The sequence below is a fragment of the Leuciscus leuciscus genome (genome assembly GCF_965113295.1).
Source record: "Leuciscus leuciscus genome assembly, chromosome: 18".
Lineage (NCBI taxonomy): Eukaryota > Metazoa > Chordata > Actinopteri > Cypriniformes > Leuciscidae > Leuciscus > Leuciscus leuciscus.
The window spans coordinates 3321762-3339261 of NC_138742.1; the positions used below are offsets into that span (position 1 = coordinate 3321762).

Here is a 17500-nt window from a genome sequence, read left to right on the forward strand (position 1 = left end):
ATTCACTACTGTATGCTTTTGATTTTTTATTTCTCTTCTGTCTAAATCTTCAACATCTTTTCACTGCAGCATCATCAGTGACAGCCAAACCCCAAACGCAAAAAGACCGAAAGATATGAGTTGTCATATTCCTTCCCATAATACAGAACAAATGTGCAAATTCATCATCAGAGTTTGTTTTAAATGTTAGATTGTCAAATATTTGGATGGATTTCGATTGAAACAGTCAAGCAGGACACACACATCTGAATGCGTTTAGACACATAAACTGATGTGAAGCTTTTTTTTAAATCTGTTAGAAATTTAACATTTTAAAATGAAACTGCACTATCCATTAATTAATCCACATTCAAAGTAATCAATCAAATTCTGCTAATACAAACCAAATCAAAGGCAGATCAGTGTGTGCGTGTGTGTTCTTGTTTAACCTGCATTGTGAGGATCAAGATAGTAAAACCTGAAATATTTGTCCTTGCAGGGACACATTTGGTCCCCATGAGGAAAACAGCTTATAAATAGATTATTAATACAGTTTGTACAATATAAAAATCATTATGTCTATGGAATTCCTCATAATGATATAAACAAGTGTGTGTGTGTGTGTGTGTGTGTGTGTGTGTGTGTGTGTGTGTGTGTCAAATTATGTCCGATAAGTTCACTGGCCAGATTTCATATGTGTTGAGGATTCTGATTGGCCAAGAGCACTGATGACATCAGTGGCAGAGCAGCCAATGAGAGAAGAAGACACTAATCTGACTCCCATCCCCCCACTCAGAGAGAGCGAGAGACACTGATGGGGCGACATATAAGACAAAGACCTAAAATGGACAGAAAATAAATGCTAGTAAAATAAAAGATACAGACAGACACACACACAGAGAGAGAGAGAGAGAGAGACAGAAGATAACAGAACGAGTAGAATAGGTAGAGAGAGAGATAGAGAGAGATAGATAACGCTGTGGTTTTACTGTAAGAGGATTTACTCACTCGCAGTCTGTCCTGACATTTGCTCAGTGATGGACGAATGAGAAACACGCAGATGACATGAAGATGGAGTGAATAGAGGGGAATCTAGGTCACATACACTGCCGACATTATCACAGATCATCTGAATTAATACGCGGCTCTCTGAAATACTTGATTCTGATTGGTCAAGACAGTCGGTATTGTGTCTGTTGGAGGATGTTGGTCTTCACACCTGTGGTTTCTCTGCCGGACACCCGTGTAAACATGAAGAGATCTGAGTACATTATATACATATATTCTGTAATTTGATCAATTTACCTGCACTGATAAGAACACAATTTGACTGAATCGAGCTGAATAATGAAGCTATTGTTCTGTTGAACTGAATTGAATCAAATTGAACTGAATGTTTTGGTTTAACACTGTATAACTGTATAATAATTTATAACTGAAGAACAAAATGTTATTTGTTATGAAGAAAAAAAAAATTATGCTGATACTTCTAGTGCATTTGCATATTTTGCTCCTGTATGTATATTCCCAATAAAAATCTGTACAAAAAACTAAACTTTTAGAGAGTTTTTTTTTTTTTTTTTTTTTTTTTACTTTTAGAAGACTTTTATTATCTTAACTATTAAGTATCGTCATATAGTCAAAACTTTTAAACTTTGTGGCAAAAAAATAAAATAATTATGTAAAATAAATATCTAGTTCAGTCACAAAACTCTAGAGGGCGCAGCCTGATGGTCCTTTACATGCAATCTGCAGGCAATGACATCATTACCACACGGCACAAACTGATTGGCCTCTGCTGATCCTGCAGCCAATGAGATTGCTTGCTCAACATTTAAATAGTCCGGTTCAGTGTTTGCTGTAATCTAGTCCTGCAGCGGTATCAGAGTTACCCCTCCACCTCCCCAGCTCCACCTGTCTAGATCTGCTACGGGATTGATGTATGTATATTAACGCAGCAGCTGTAGCATATCTTACATGCTAACAGCAGCGTCTCTGTGTATATATTAGCTCTAGCAAGTCTATACTTGCGAATAAAGCAGCATTTCCAACCCATGTGTTCAAGAGAACAAAATGGTCACTTCCTGGGAAATTGGTGCAAAATATCAGTAATAAAACTGTAAGTTGCTGCAATCGGGCTCTTTTCCCTCCATCATAAATGAGTTGCGTCTCAGAGCGTCAGACCAAACACAGTAAACGCTGTTATGTTCTCATGCGTTCGGATGCTAGTATTTGGGAACACAAATTGTGTGAGTCGGTTCTGGAGGGAATAAAACCACATCATTCAGTTTCAGAACCATCAACTCAGTATTTGATATGCTGCGATGCGATTGGTCCGCTGGTTAGTCCAGTTATCCAATCACATCTTTTTTGTGATATCAACTTCGAATTTGGAGCACAACTTGGTTAGATGTATGGCTTTGATTTTCTAGCAGTTTAGAGTAAATTATTTTGTAAAAAACTTTATATAAATATATTTTTTTAATTTAGTACATTTGCTTTACAGTAAACTTAAACTTCTAAAACTTCTTTACACTTAGATTTTTTGAAGTGCTTTCACTTCTACAATAAAAGAGACTGATCTTAGATCTGTATTCCAAGGCATTCATGAACTGCAAGCCTTTAAAGTCTCCCTGTGATGAAAATCCAGCTTTTAATGTTGTTTAATGTTTATATGTCTATGTGGTGTTTTTAATATGCTTTCAGACAAACCATGTGTAAATTCATAAGTCGACACCATTGCTGAGTATTTTCTCCTTAAAACTGCATTTTACAAAACACAGTCTCAAAAACGTGATTTGAAACCGACTGTTTCGTACAGTCACAAACATGTGACCAATCTCGTCACGAGTGGGGCGGGGCTTTCCTCCACTGACTTTCGATTCATAAAAAGCATTACCATTCTGAAACATCGACTTCCTCTTCTGAATCAGTTTCTGCTTCAAACACACAGTATGACAGAATTAAACCAATATTTTCCTTGCCATTGTACAACGTTTACTACAGTAAAGTTGACAGAGTGGAAGTTCAAGCGGAGGTGATGGAGCCGATGGAGGTGGAGCCCTTGGCACAGACAGAGAGCCGAAGGAGAGCCGAAGGAGTAGAGTGACGCTAACTGTCCCCGAGTTTGCAACGGAGCCCCAGCGACAACCCCCCAAGATGGAAACGGGGTGGTGGTGGCGCAATGGATAAGACACATGCCTTTGGTGTGAGAGACCCGGGTTCGAATCCACTGTGAGACACCAATGTGTCCCTGAGCAAGACACTTAACCCCTAGTTGCTCCAGAGGCGTGCGACCTCTGACATATATAGCAATTGTAAGTCGCTTTGGATAAAAGCGTCAGCTAAATGAATAAATGTAAATGTAAAATGTAAACACATACCGGAGGGCTGGGGTGGAGCTGGAATGACTGAGGCGTAGCTTGAGGGAAGGTGGAGCCAAAATGGAGCTAAAGGGGTGGAGGGCCGGAGAGCAGAGAATGGCCCCAAAGTCCATGGCGATGTGCTGAAGATGTCTGACCCAGGCGCAGCCAATGGTCCGAGGGTCCAGTGGAGCTGAGGTGAAGCTGGAATGACTGAGGGCTGAGGCGTAGCTTGAGGGAAAGTGGAGCCAAAATGGAGCTAAAGGGGTGGAGGGCCGGAGAGCAGGGAATGGCCCCAAAGTTTGTGACGATGTCCTGACGATGTCTGACCCAGGTGGAGCCAATGGTCCGAGGGTCCAGTGGAGCTGAGGTGAAGCTGGAATGACTGAGGGCTGAGGCGTAGCTTGAGGGAAGGTGGAGCCAAAATGGATCTAAAGGGGTGGAGGGCCGGAGAGCAGTGAATGGCCCCAAAGTTCGTGATGATGTGCTGGCAATGTCTGACCCAGATGGAGCCAATAGTCCGAGGGTCCATTGGAGCTGAAAGCTCAAAGGTCGCTGTTGGAGTTGAGGGAGGAAGGAGTGAAGGCGGAGGAGTCATGGCGATGGGCCGAGGTGGCAGGACGGGATCTGAGGTTGGAGCCGGAGCCACGGGATCTCCACGCCCAGCTGGCTCACAGCGGACCCCAGGTGTAGTCGTGCCACTGAGAGGAGTCTGATGGGGAACTGAGGAGCTGATGGGAGACAGCAAGGACTGGGTTGCAGGCATGGCTTAGGGTTGGAGAAGGGACTGAGAATGAACTGAGGGACTGGCAAAACCACAAAATTCTGGACAAAAGTCTGAAGAGGAGGTGGGGAGGGAAACTGGGCGGGACCAGAGAGTCCAAAATAGAACAGACAGTCTCGGGAGGGATTAAAGGGGGTAGGGGATCGTCCTCTCCAAAATCAAAATAACTGTTCATGGTGGAGGGTGTGGCTGGGGCTCCTTTCTTCACCCTCGCGCTCATCACAAACTCCCTCAGCGATGGATGATGCAGCCGGCTCACACATCGGCTCAGACACGCGAGGCTCCGGCTCCGCGGCGATGTTTCGCTCCGCTATACCTTTAGTTGCTGGCTCCTCTATCACGGTAGAGGCTCATGTTGCCGTTGGGCACTGGGTTGGGAGTGGGGCTTGTTTACAAAACTAAACAAAAACTATACATTGCACTTTCTGTCACAGTTGAGCTGTATACAAAGGCATGATGATGAAAGGATCACACATTACTGAATAATATCCACAAGGTAATCCACATGAAGACAAGCAGGCAAACACAACCATACATGAACGAGACCGGACAAATGTGAACTGAAAACACAGGACTTAAAGGGTCAGTTCACCCAAACAATTTAATTATCCCATAATTTACTCACTCTCAAGCCTCATCCTAGATGTATATGACTTTTTTCTTTTTTCAGCCAAACACAATCTGAGTTATATAAAAAAATATCATGGCTCTTCCAAGCTTTATAATGGGAGTGAATGGTACCTGAGATTTTGAAGCCCAAAAAAGTGCATCCATCCATCATAAAAGAAATCTATATGGCTCCAAGGCGTAAATAAAGGCCTTGATAATTATAACTTTATAAACTTGATAATAGATCATAGATCATTTATTATTGATAATAATCACTGGCTTTGGGTAAAAATGTGCTAAAAGTATCTAACTAGTAAAATCACTTGTAGTACTAACTTGTTGTGTACTAAATGTTTAGTACTGTTACTTAAAAATATACTTTTATACACTAAAAAGTGGGCCAATTTTGTCCCAAGTGGTATTAAAATACTACACTTACAAGTGCACTTCTAGTATATTAATATTGGTATACTTACTACATAAAGTATACTTAAAAGTATATTTGGTAACATTATTTTACAGTGTCCTCGTTACAGATGTTACATGTAATTGTAGTAATAACTATACATTATGCATAATTACTTGCAACTAATCCTAAATCAAACCCCAAACCCTAACCCTGTAGTAAGTACATGTAGTTAATTATTATTAAACAGTACTTATATACTTATGTACTTGTATACTTACACTGTAACACAGACACCATAAAATAAAGTGTAATCGAATATTTTATACACTAAAAAGTGTACATTGATATTAGTATACCTACTACATAAAGTATAAAGTATATTTTATACACCAAAAAGTGAAGTATTGAAATAGTACACTTACAAGTATACTAGTACATTATGCATACTACATAAAGTATACTTAAAAGTATATTTTATACATTAAAAAGTGGGCCAATTTAGTCCCACACATTACTGAAATTGTACACTTACAAGTGTACTGTAGGAGGGTTAGATGTTATGGGAAGAAGGAGGCGGAACCGGCGAACATTCAAAGACTTTGATGCAATAAATGAAACAAATACAAAACGCAAGACTGGACGGACGACTGCTGTCACATATAATAAAACACAACATAAGTTCTCTCGATCTCCACTGTCGTCGCTCCTCCTTTTTCACTTCCGCTCCTCCATGAGAGAAATGAGACATTATGTTTTTTTTTACATTATGTGAAATTATATTTCCTATTATCACTGTAAAGCTGCTTTGAAATAATCTATGGGCCCTATCTCGCACCCAGCGCAATTGACTTTGTACAGCGACGCATGTATCATTCCTATTTTGCACCCGCGCACAGCAGACTTTTCCCTCCACAGACGCATGTCGGTAAACTAGGGAATGAACTTGCGCTCCCGGGAGCGGTTCAGCGAAAAGAGGAGGCATGTTCCGGCGCAAACGTTCCCTGGTGCTATTTTGCAGTTCCAGAAAACAATTCCGCCACTGACCAGGAGAAACCTCGTCTAAAGTCAGTGGCGCGTTGCGCATGATATTCATATGCTATTTTAAGGGCGCAGGCTTGGCCATAATGTAGCGTGTGCACAACGCGCATAAACTTTGATTCTCCCATCTACACAGAAGCAGCAGTTTTCATTTTTAGAAAATCATACATTATTACAAGGAAAAATATTACCACACGAGGGAAATCATTGTGGTGTCCATGAAGATGTGAATAATAGGCATAAATCTAGCTTACACATTTACCCAAATTATTATACGCCTGTTTAACCGAAGCTAATTTGTGTGTGTTTCTCCATCCCCAATGTCACTTCTCTGTGTTTTACGGCCCTGACGAGAACGTCGGTCTCCTCGGCTGTGAACCGCTCCTGGCGTGCGTCTGGCAAATCCGCCGTTATAATAGCAATCCGCCATGGAACAAGCGCGTCTGCTCTTAAAGGGAATGTGAGATGTCGCTCTGATTGGTTTATTTCACGTTACGCCCAAACCACACCTATGAGTAATGAAGCTACTTCAGACCAACCCATTTTAGATTTGCGTCGGGCGCAAGAGTCATTTATCCCGCCGGTATAATAGCAACAGCGCCCGAGACCCGCCCACAAAGTTACTTGCGTTTCGCGCTTGATACTTGCGTTTCAGATCGTTAAAATAGGGCCCTATATTGTTAAAAGCGCTGTATAAATGAAGGTGACTTGACTTGACTTGACATTAGTATACTCCGATCTTCAGATGCTGAAATAATAAGGAGATGTTGTTCTGTGTCCTGCAGGTCTGATTCTGTTGTTCTATCTGGTCTTCTACACGTTTCTGGCCGGCATGTTCTGCCTCACCATGTACGTGATGCTGCTGACGCTGGACGACTATAAGCCCACTTGGCAGGACCGTCTGGCTGTACCAGGTACAAATACACTATAATCACACGCACACACAGACATCACCTTCACACACACTATAATGCAACTGTGTGCGTGTGTTTCCAGGCATGATGATTCGGCCAAAAGGAGAAGCTCTAGAAATCATGTATAAAATTGACAATACAGAGAGCTGGGACTCGTACATTCAGGCCCTGGACAACTTCCTTGCACGTAAGTAAATAGAGAGATAAAAAAAAAAGGTATGCAATGAAGTAAAATGACTCACAATCTCACATATTGTTTTCATCTGGAAGAGTAGAATATGGTGCTCGCTACACTGAGGTCATGGGTTTGATTAATGCATGAACTGGTAATAAAAATGCATGCATTGCTTTGGATAAAAGCGTCTGGCAAATGGATAAATATAAAGACAAATTTGCTCGCCTGCAATTCGACAAAGTATCGAAAGTTTGAAAGTTTTTAAGTTTTTAAGAATTATTCACACACAAATAAACTTTTAGTTACTCACCCTCATGTGGTCCTATACCTGTGTGACTTTCCTTCATACATTTCCTTCATACATGGACAAAAATCACTATTGTCATAACTGTGTCTTTCTACAGGGCAGTTTTATTTATATACTATTATGTTTTTTATTCATATTTTGAATTAGCTTTCATTTTTATATTTTCAGTTTTCTTTTGAATTTTTATTTGAATATTTTAATTATTTTATTTTGTATGTGCTTTGATCATTTTTATTAGTTTTTGTTATTTTTTAAATATTAATATTTAGGTTTAATTTATTATTATTATTATTATTTTTATTTTTTTAACTTATTTCCAGTTAGTAATTTTAGTGCTTCTGCTAAAACTTATTTTAGTTTAAGTAAGGCAACATTGTTTTCATTATATTTTGTATTGTCTTAGTTAATGGTAATATTCCTGCTACATTGTTTATATATTATTATAGTTTTTATTAATATATTGAATTAGCTTTTTTATATTTTATTTTTGTCACATTTATTAGCTTTTGTTCTTTTTAAAACATATTACTCTTTAGGTTTAATTCATGTTTATTTCATGTTATGTTTATGTTTTAGTGTTTATTTATTTCCAGTTAATAATTTTAGAGCTTCAACTTCCAACTTATTTTACATTTATACATTTATGCATTTGGCAGACGCTTTTATCCAAAGCGACTTACATTGCATTTCAAGTTACACACTTCTTTTTTTTCTGCAAAAATTTCGCAAGTTTAAAATTTTCATCTAATATTTACATTTTATTTTAGCTTTATTTGACAATTTTTTAAAAATAATTTTTAATAAGAAATAAGATTTTTTTTAATAGCCTTAGTTAATAAGCCTGCTCCATTATTATAGTTTATATTAATATTTAGCTGTTATTTTTATATTTTCCATTTTTGTTTTACTTTTAGTAATTATGTTATGTGCTTTTGTCACTTTTATTAGTTTTTGTTCTTTTCGAATATTTATGCTTAATTCAAAATTTTATTACAGTTTTAGTTTTCATTTATTTCCAGGTCAACTTTAATTTGTTCCAGTTCTAATGTAGTTTAGTTAAAGTTTTTCTATAATCTCATATTCTAATCTTTAGTTAGCGATAATGAGCCCGGTGGAGGAGCATCAGTAAAGAGAGCTTGACCTTTGACCTGTGTCTTGGCCTGTTTTCCCGCAGCCTATAATGAGTCTCAGCAGGTGATGACCAACGACGTCTGCCCCCCAGATAAATACTTCATTCAGGAGGACAGCGGAGAGGTGCGCAACAACCCCAAACGCTCCTGCCAGTTCAACCGCACCATCCTGGGGGATTGCTCCGGACTCAACGACACCACGTACGGATACCGGGACGGCAAACCCTGCGTGCTCATCAAACTCAACCGGGTAACCGGCCAATCACAGCACAGATCACTGTAACGACTGCACACATAGATGATTACAAGAATAATTAAGTCAATAATTAATTAATTAAGATAATTTTTCTTATCCCATTGCTTTTTTGTAAGCATCAAATCACTTAATTTGTATTAATTCCCCCAATACAGGACATAATACCTTATGTCATTTTACTCATCTAGTAAATGCATCTTGATTTATGCCACTCGGGCCGACGGTGACGTCACACGCATACCCTCTATTATCAGTCCTTCTGATGATAAATGCTCTGTTATCCTTCCCTCATGAGCGCTGTCTCTTCTGCAGGTGATTGGGATGAGGCCAGGAAGTGTGATGGCAAATGCTACTTCTAGCATTCAAGCTCCGTTCGTTACCTGTGGGGCAAAGGTGAGTGAGATCTACCTGACCTTCAGCCAACCATCATGACAAACTCATCACTAACAGCCAGTCAAGCATCAATAATGTTTGTTCACTGCATCCCTCCGTACTCAGAGATATAAAGCGGGAGACGAGTGGGTAAGAAATAGACTAGAATACACACTTAGCTTCCAATAAACTCTAACCGTAGACTAGCACACATGCTACGTTAGTGCACACCCTGACTAGTGAGCACTAGGTTAGTTGAAGCCCCTCTCGTGGTTCATGTGTCTTTATGCTTGATCTTTACAGATTTTTAGTGCAACTTTGATATTGTTAGTATTATTTCAAAATGAACACTTACTTTCAGTTTACTTGATTATCCATGCATCATCTTTAGTGCTGGGCAATGATTAATCGCATCCAAAATATGTTTGCGTTTACATAATATATATATATGTGTGTGTACTATGTATAATTATTTTGTATATATATAAATACACACACATGCATGTATTTTTTTTATTTGTTTAATTGGTATTTATATATAAAATATTTATATATAATATAAATTATGCATAAATATATATACATGCAAATATTTCTTGCATGCAAAATAATTATACACAGTACACACACATATATTATGTAAACAAAAACATATTTTGTATGCAATTAATCGTTGCCCAGCACTAATCATTGTATATGTGATGTGAGTATCAAATATGATCATCAGGCTTTTGAGGAAGATTTATGTGTTCATCTGTCAATCATATTGCATTGCATCATAAAACTAAGCATTTAAATATCATCTTACTTAGACATATTATTAGCGTGATGGTAATATCTTTTATACTGTTATAAATATATCATTTATTTACATTACAAACATCAGAATTTCATCACTTTTTGTGCATATTAATATCAGCATTTGCATCAATTTGCATATTTTTGCTCAATTTGGGCCTCTGAATTACAACTGAGCTTTTTTCCCCTTCATATTCTCAGGATATCATGCTTTATTAGCCATTAAAGCCTGATGTTTCAAACATGATGCTCAACTAAACAACACATATGCAAACTTGTTTTGTATATAAACTTATTTCATTGTTTAAATGTTCAATAAACAAACAAACAAACAAAAAAAATATTTTCAAACTATTATTTTATAAGTTCGGCGTTACGGGATTAAAATGAGGCTTCCTCCATATATCCAGGTTTCAAAGACAAAACACAGTGTTTTTTTTTTAATGCATGGTTGACAAAATCAACATAATGATCTACTATTTAAATTTCTTCTTCTTCTGAGCTAAATTTACAGTATGTCCTCCTAGAGTTTTCAAGCTACAACCAACAAACTCGGCTCAGACCTTCAGATTGTTCTGACTCGGGTTGCTTTATCTTTTCTAACTGATCCCTCTAATGTTTTTTGATAAACAGACAATCAAGACTAAATAACCCTAATAGAGTATTTAAGCTTCATCCACTACGTATCTATCGCTAACAAAGCCTAGCAACTAGCTTAGGACATGCCAACAACATTCTAAATCATGCTAATAACATGCTAATTCAGGCTGGCAACATGTTAATTCATGTTAGCAAAATGCTAATTCAAGCTAGCGACATGCTAATTAATGCTAAAATGCTAATACATATTAGCAATGTGCTAAAACCTGTTAATTCATAATTCATGTTAGCAAAATGCTAATTCAAGCTAGCAACATGCTAATTCATGTTAAAAGTGTTAAATCATGTTAGCTGTGTGCTAATTCATGTTTTTAATAATATTAAGTCATCTGGTTGAGAATCACTGTGCTTTACATCGCGCTGAGATTTCTCTCTTGTTCTGTGTAGAAGGAGGATTCAGATAGCATTGGCGAAATCGCTTACTTCCCTCCTAGCGGATCCTTCAACCTCATGTACTATCCATACTACGGCAAGAGAGCACAGGCAAGAACACACACACACACACACACACACACACACACACACACACACACACACGCACACACACACACAACACTGCTGTGTGATTATATACGCGTGTAACCTCTGTGTGTGTTTGTTTAGGTGAATTATTCTCAGCCTCTGGTGGCCGTGAAGTTCACAAACATCACTTTCAACACGGACGTCAATGTGGAGTGTAAGATCAACCGTCTCTTCTCCGAAGACGCCACTGCGGTCAACGAGAGAGACAAGTTCTCTGGCCGTGTGTCCTTTAAGCTGCGCATCGACAAAATGTAGAGCAACTACATCTGCCACACACACACACACACACACACACACACACAGGAGATTGTAGGAGGTGTCAATCATATCTCAAAGTGTTTAATGTATTTGTCTGTCCTCATACTCGGGTCTACATGATGATTTCTGTGTGCGTGCGTGCGTGTGTGTCTTTGTATCTCTGTGTGTTTTGAGTACTCTTGACTGTCGTCATACCCAGCTGATATCGTTCCAAAGTGAAATCAAGAGAGCAGATAGCATCGATAGCCTTTCTAAATCTCTAGACAACCAATACAGACATAATCAAAATCTCATGAACAATCCAGTGAATTCAGAGGGACCACAATCATTCAAGAGTTCAGATTTTACGTGAAGAAAATTAAGCCTATTACAATTATTTTCATGGCAAACCCATTTGAACCATTTGTGCTTAATTAATTGTCATGAAAATGTATGCAAATTATACTCTCTTACTTATCGATATTGAGCTGAAATGCGATCCGGATTCACTCGTTTGGTCTATAAAAATAGCTTTTATGTGACTGTGAGTGTGTAATAAATAACACAAATTAGAGAAGTCAAATTCAACTTCATTCAAAATAGATCAAATCTGAATGAATAAGGAAATGCGTAGACGAAAGTGCTAATATGATTGATTTATTAATAGAGCCATAAACTTTCCATATCTGTCCCAGTGAGATATATCGCGCTCTTAATCGGATATCTGTTGTATCCATCCATTTATTTATTTATTTATTTATTGCTTGATTGATGAATTGAGGTACATTTATGATGTTATTCATTTATTTATTTATTATCTGATTTGTGATTTTTATTTTTTATATGACAATGTTTGTGAAAACACTTTTGTAACACTGTAATGTTCACAAACGCACACACACACACAAGCTGTTAAACTGAAACGATTGGCTGACGTTCTGCACACGCTCAGACTGCACTCAACGACTTACACATTAGCCAATCAGCTTCAAGCTGCGCCATATCAGTTCGCCGTTTGTTTCGCGCTTAATTTGCCCAGTCGACTAATAATGTATTTGCTCCATTTTGTCCAGAACGGTTCGACCCATCTTTCTAAATGTGTACACAGCAATACCTTCTGGTCCAAGAGTGTACTGTTAATACTTGTAAATAATAGCGCATCTGGGGTAGTTAACGAAGAGAGTAGTTACAAAGAAAAGGGTTCCTGGGTGAAAGAAAAAAAACTTTAATTAAGAAAATTTGCCAATCTAATATTTACTAATGTAGATGAATGAATTAAACAAACGTGTTTTTCTTCCCAAAAAGTGTTTTTTTTTATTACAAATTCCTTTGTTGTTGAGCACATCATGCGTTAGCTGCACTTTAGCGCACAGCGAGAAAATTACGTGAACATTAGATGAACATATTTCTCAAAACTTTAGTTAATTTCTTCTTAGCTTTGGTAGGATCTTAGATTTTTATCATGTGATTTGACATTTGGATGTTCAAGGGGATTCGAGTCAAACAGACGCGACCTGCCGCCCTGATTAGCGAGCAGGTTACCGAGACGGTCATTAGCGTAGTGCTTATTAGCGAACCACTAGCCTGCCATTGACGATGCACGGGCGGCCGGCCTGTCTGTTTTTTCTTTTTCTTTCGTGTTTTTCACAATCCAATCCTTCATTTCGCCCCCAGTAGTGAATGTGCTGTGTTTCTATTGGGTTACTGCCACAGTGTTGTGCATTTGAAACATTGGAGGGTGTGTGTTAGAAAAGTGTGTGGGGAAAAAGAGCCAGACGCGGCCAAACTTTTAAATTAACGTCACTAGTTCATCCGTCGCACATCAGAACAGAAGTTACGGGCCTGATGTTGGGAACAGTTCAATGTTTACAAAGAGCAGTGACTAATAACTAGATTAGCCGCGTGCTAAACTTACGCTGCCTGTCGTACGTTTACTAAGATCTACTTCACGTGTGCTGCCTGTCATGGAATAGATTTTATATGTTTTTAAGATACGGTAAATCGAATTATTGCACATTCTTTTCGACTTCTGTATTTTAGATGCAGCAGCGATTCGTCGAGCGTTTGTATACCGCTGTGAGTGTAGTTCACTTACATTTCTCATACGGTTTATTAATTTCCGTGAGACGAAATATTCAGTCAGACAGGAATTTAGGACGTCACCATTGAAACGGTGCGTGATTTGTCATAGGTGTTACTGAGAGTTTAGGCGCGGTCACATTTACCGTTGCTCAGCACAATCTTGCGGTCCAGTCAGGAATTCGTGCGATTGGGAGTGTCGCGTGAGAACGAATGTGTTCCCTATTTAGATTTCGCTGGTGCTCGAGTTGGTCACGCAAATTCTCCGCTTGGTTCTAAAGTGAGCAGTTCTTAATATGCTATTGCACGCGAAGTTTCGCCGAATTTCGCTAGTGTGACCGCACCTTTACAGCTTCAATTGAACCAACACGCTTCTGACGATATCATCGATGACACATGGCGAAAAACACAGGCTTACACAAATAATGGCAACGACAAACACACCTGCGCTACTAGAAACTCATTAGAGAGTTTTTCACTCACTCTCACACACTGACGGCATCTTTGAGCTCTTTGTCCCCGTCTGTGTTTCTCTCCAATCCAATAACTCGACACGCTCGTCACTTTGACTTTCGCCGGATGACTTAAATAGCTCACAGACTCATCCCGGTTTTTCATCTGTCCTTCATAGTGAGACGGTGTCTTATTCTTTCTTCACTCTCTGTAAAAACACTGCTCAGAAACTAGATGTATCTTATTAAATATCCTGAATATACTGTTATATATTGCCTGACATGAAAATTGTGAAACTTATATTCGAAAAATGATTATCATTATAAATGAAAAATGGAAACAGGAAATAAAAACATTGTGTTTAACAAACATTTTTTGTCTTATTTTTTTGTAAAAAAATGTAAATGAAGCTATATACTTCTGTTTCAATATAATCTAAATACAAAGTTCTGTCATCAAACTCTAGATGGCGCAGGCTGATTGGTCCTGAACTCAATCTGCTTGCAATCACATCTTTCTCTATAGGGCACAGCTGATTGGTTCCTGCTGTATCAGTTGCCAATGAGCTCGCTGCTCACCCTTAAATGCTGTAGCAATTGCAGCGCTTCCAGAAACCCTCCACCTTCCCCAGCTCCACCTGTATAGATCTACTAAGGGCAATTCATGTATGCTATTTTGTACAGCAGCAGCATGTCTTACTTGCTTACAGCAGCATGTTGTGTATGTATTGGCATACATAATAATAATTGGCATACATAATAACAGCAGCAGTATCAGCAATAACAGCAGTAGTAATAACCACAGCAGCAGCAGCAGCAGCAATAACAGTATCAGCAATAACAGCAGTAGTAATAACCACAGCAGCAGCAGCAGCAGTAGTAATAGTAGCAGCAATAACAGCAGCAGTAATAACCACAGCAGCAGCAGTAATAGCAGCAGCAGCAATAACAGCAGCAGTATCAGCAATAACAGTAGCAGTATCAGCAGCAGTAATAACCACAGCATCAGCAATAACAGCAGCAGTATCAGCAATAACAGTAGCAGTATCAGCAGCAGTAATAACCACAGCAGCAGCAGTAATAGGAGCAGCAGCAATAACAGTAGCAGTATCAGCAATAACAGCAGCATCAATAACAGCAGAAGCAGTAGTAATAACAGCTGCAGCAGTAATAACCACAGCAGCAGCAGTAATAACAGCAGCAGCAGCAGCAATAACAGCAGAAGCAGTAGTAATAACAGCAGAAGCAGTAGTAATGACAACAGAAACAGCAGTAATAGCATCAGCAGCAGCAGTAGTAATAACAGCAGCAGCAGCAGCAGCAGCAGCAATAACAGCAGAAGCAGTAGTAATGACAACCGAAACAGCAGTAATAGCATCAGCAGCAGCAGTAGTAATAACAGCAGCAGCAGCAGCAGCAATAACAGCAGAAGCAGTAGTAATAACAGCAGAAGCAGTAGTAATAACAGCAGAATCAGTAGTAATAACAGCAGAAGCAGTAGTAATAACAGCAGAAACAGCAGTAATAGCAGCAGCAGCAGCAGCAGCATGAGCAGTAGTAATAACAGCAGAAGCAGTAGTAATAACAGCAGAAGCAGCAGTAATAGCATCAGCAGCAGCAATAACAGCAGCCGCAGCAGCAGCAGCAGCAGCAGCAGCAGCAGAAGCAGTAGTAATAACAGCAGAAGCAGTAGTAATAACAGCAGAAGCAGCAGTAATAGCATCAGCAGCAGCAATAACAGCAGCAGAAGCAGCAGCAGCAGCAGCAGCAGAAGCAGTAGTAATAACAGCAGAAGCAGTAGTAATAACAGCAGAAGCAGCAGTAATAGCATCAGCAGCAGCAATAACAGCAGCAGAAGCAGTAGTAATAACATCAGAAGCAGTAGTAATAACAGCAGCAGAAGCAGCAGAAGCCGTAGTAATAACAGCAGAAGCAGTAGTAATAACAGCAGAAGCAGCAGTAATAGCATCAGCAGAAGCAGTAGTAATAACAGCAGAAGCAGCAGTAATAGCATCAGCAGCAGCAGCAATAACAGCAGCAGCAGCAGAAGCAGTAGTAATAACAGCAGAAGCAGCAGTAATAGCATCAGCAGCAGTAGCAATAACAGCAGCAGCAGCAGCAGCAGCAGAAGCAGTAGTAATAACAGCAGAAGCAGCAGTAGCAATAACAGCAGCAGCAGCAGCAGCAGCAGCAGAAGCAGTATTAATAACAGCAGAAGCAGCAGTAATAGCAGCAGCAGCAGCAGCAGCATGAGCAGTAGTAATAACAGCAGAAGCAGTAGTAATAACAGCAGAAGCAGCAGTAATAGCATCAGCAGCAGCAATAACAGCAGCCGCAGCAGCAGCAGCAGCAGCAGCAGAAGCAGTAGTAATAACAGCAGAAGCAGTAGTAATAACAGCAGAAGCAGCAGTAATAGCATCAGCAGCAGCAATAACAGCAGCAGAAGCAGCAGCAGCAGCAGCAGAAGCAGTAGTAATAACAGCAGAAGCAGTAGTAATAACAGCAGAAGCAGCAGTAATAGCATCAGCAGCAGCAATAACAGCAGCAGAAGCAGCAGCAGCAGCAGCAGCAGAAGCAGTAGTAATAACAGCAGAAGCAGTAGTAATAACAGCAGAAGCAGCAGTAATAGCATCAGCAGAAGCAGTAGTAATAACAGCAGAAGCAGCAGTAATAGCATCAGCAGCAGCAGCAGCAGCAATAACAGCAGCAGCAGCAGAAGCAGTAGTAATAACAGCAGAAGCAGCAGTAATAGCATCAGCAGCAGTAGCAATAACAGCAGCAGCAGCAGCAGCAGCAGCAGAAGCAGTAGTAATAACAGCAGAAGCAGCAGCATCAGCAGCAGCAGCAGCAGCAATAACAGCAGCAGCAGCAGCAGCAGAAGCAGTAGTAATAACAGCAGAAGCAGCAGTAATAGCATCAGCAGCAGCAATAACAGCAGCAGCAGCAGAAGCAGTAGTAATAACAGCAGAAGCAGCAGTAGCAATAACAGCAGCAGCAGCAGCAGCAGCAGAAGCAGTATTAATAACAGCAGAAGCAGCAGCATCAGCAGCAGCAGCAGCAATAACAGCAGCAGCAGCAGCAGCAGAAGCAGTAGTAATAACATCAGAAGCAGTAGTAATAACAGCAGCAGAAGCAGCAGTAAAAGCATCATCAGCAGCAGCAATAACAGCAGCAGCAGCAGAAGCAGTAGTAATAACAGCAGAAGCAGCAGTAATAGCATCAGCAGCAGTAGCAATAACAGCAGCAGCAGCAGCAGCAGCAGCAGAAGCAGTAGTAATAACAGCAGAAGCAGCAGCATCAGCAGCAGCAGCAGCAGCAATAACAGCAGCAGCAGCAGCAGCAGCAGAAGCAGTAGTAATAACAGCAGAAGCAGCAGTAATAGCATCAGCAGCAGCAATAACAGCAGCAGCAGCAGAA

General features: G+C 39.7%; 1 protein-coding gene across 1 annotated transcript in view; it reads left to right on the forward strand.

Annotated features, from left to right (window-relative positions):
- atp1b2a (ATPase Na+/K+ transporting subunit beta 2a) overlaps window positions 1–14463 on the forward strand; it is a 15667-nt gene extending 1204 nt beyond the window's left edge. Inside the window, exons 2-7 of the mRNA XM_082145730.1 lie at window positions 6967–7095; window positions 7178–7282; window positions 8752–8957; window positions 9276–9356; window positions 11181–11276; window positions 11397–14463. Of these exons, the coding sequence (XP_082001856.1) occupies window positions 6967–7095; window positions 7178–7282; window positions 8752–8957; window positions 9276–9356; window positions 11181–11276; window positions 11397–11570 (791 nt within the window). The 3' untranslated portion in view covers window positions 11571–14463. The remainder of the gene's footprint in view (window positions 1–6966; window positions 7096–7177; window positions 7283–8751; window positions 8958–9275; window positions 9357–11180; window positions 11277–11396) is intronic.
- Window positions 14464–17500: the final 3037 nt, after the last annotated feature.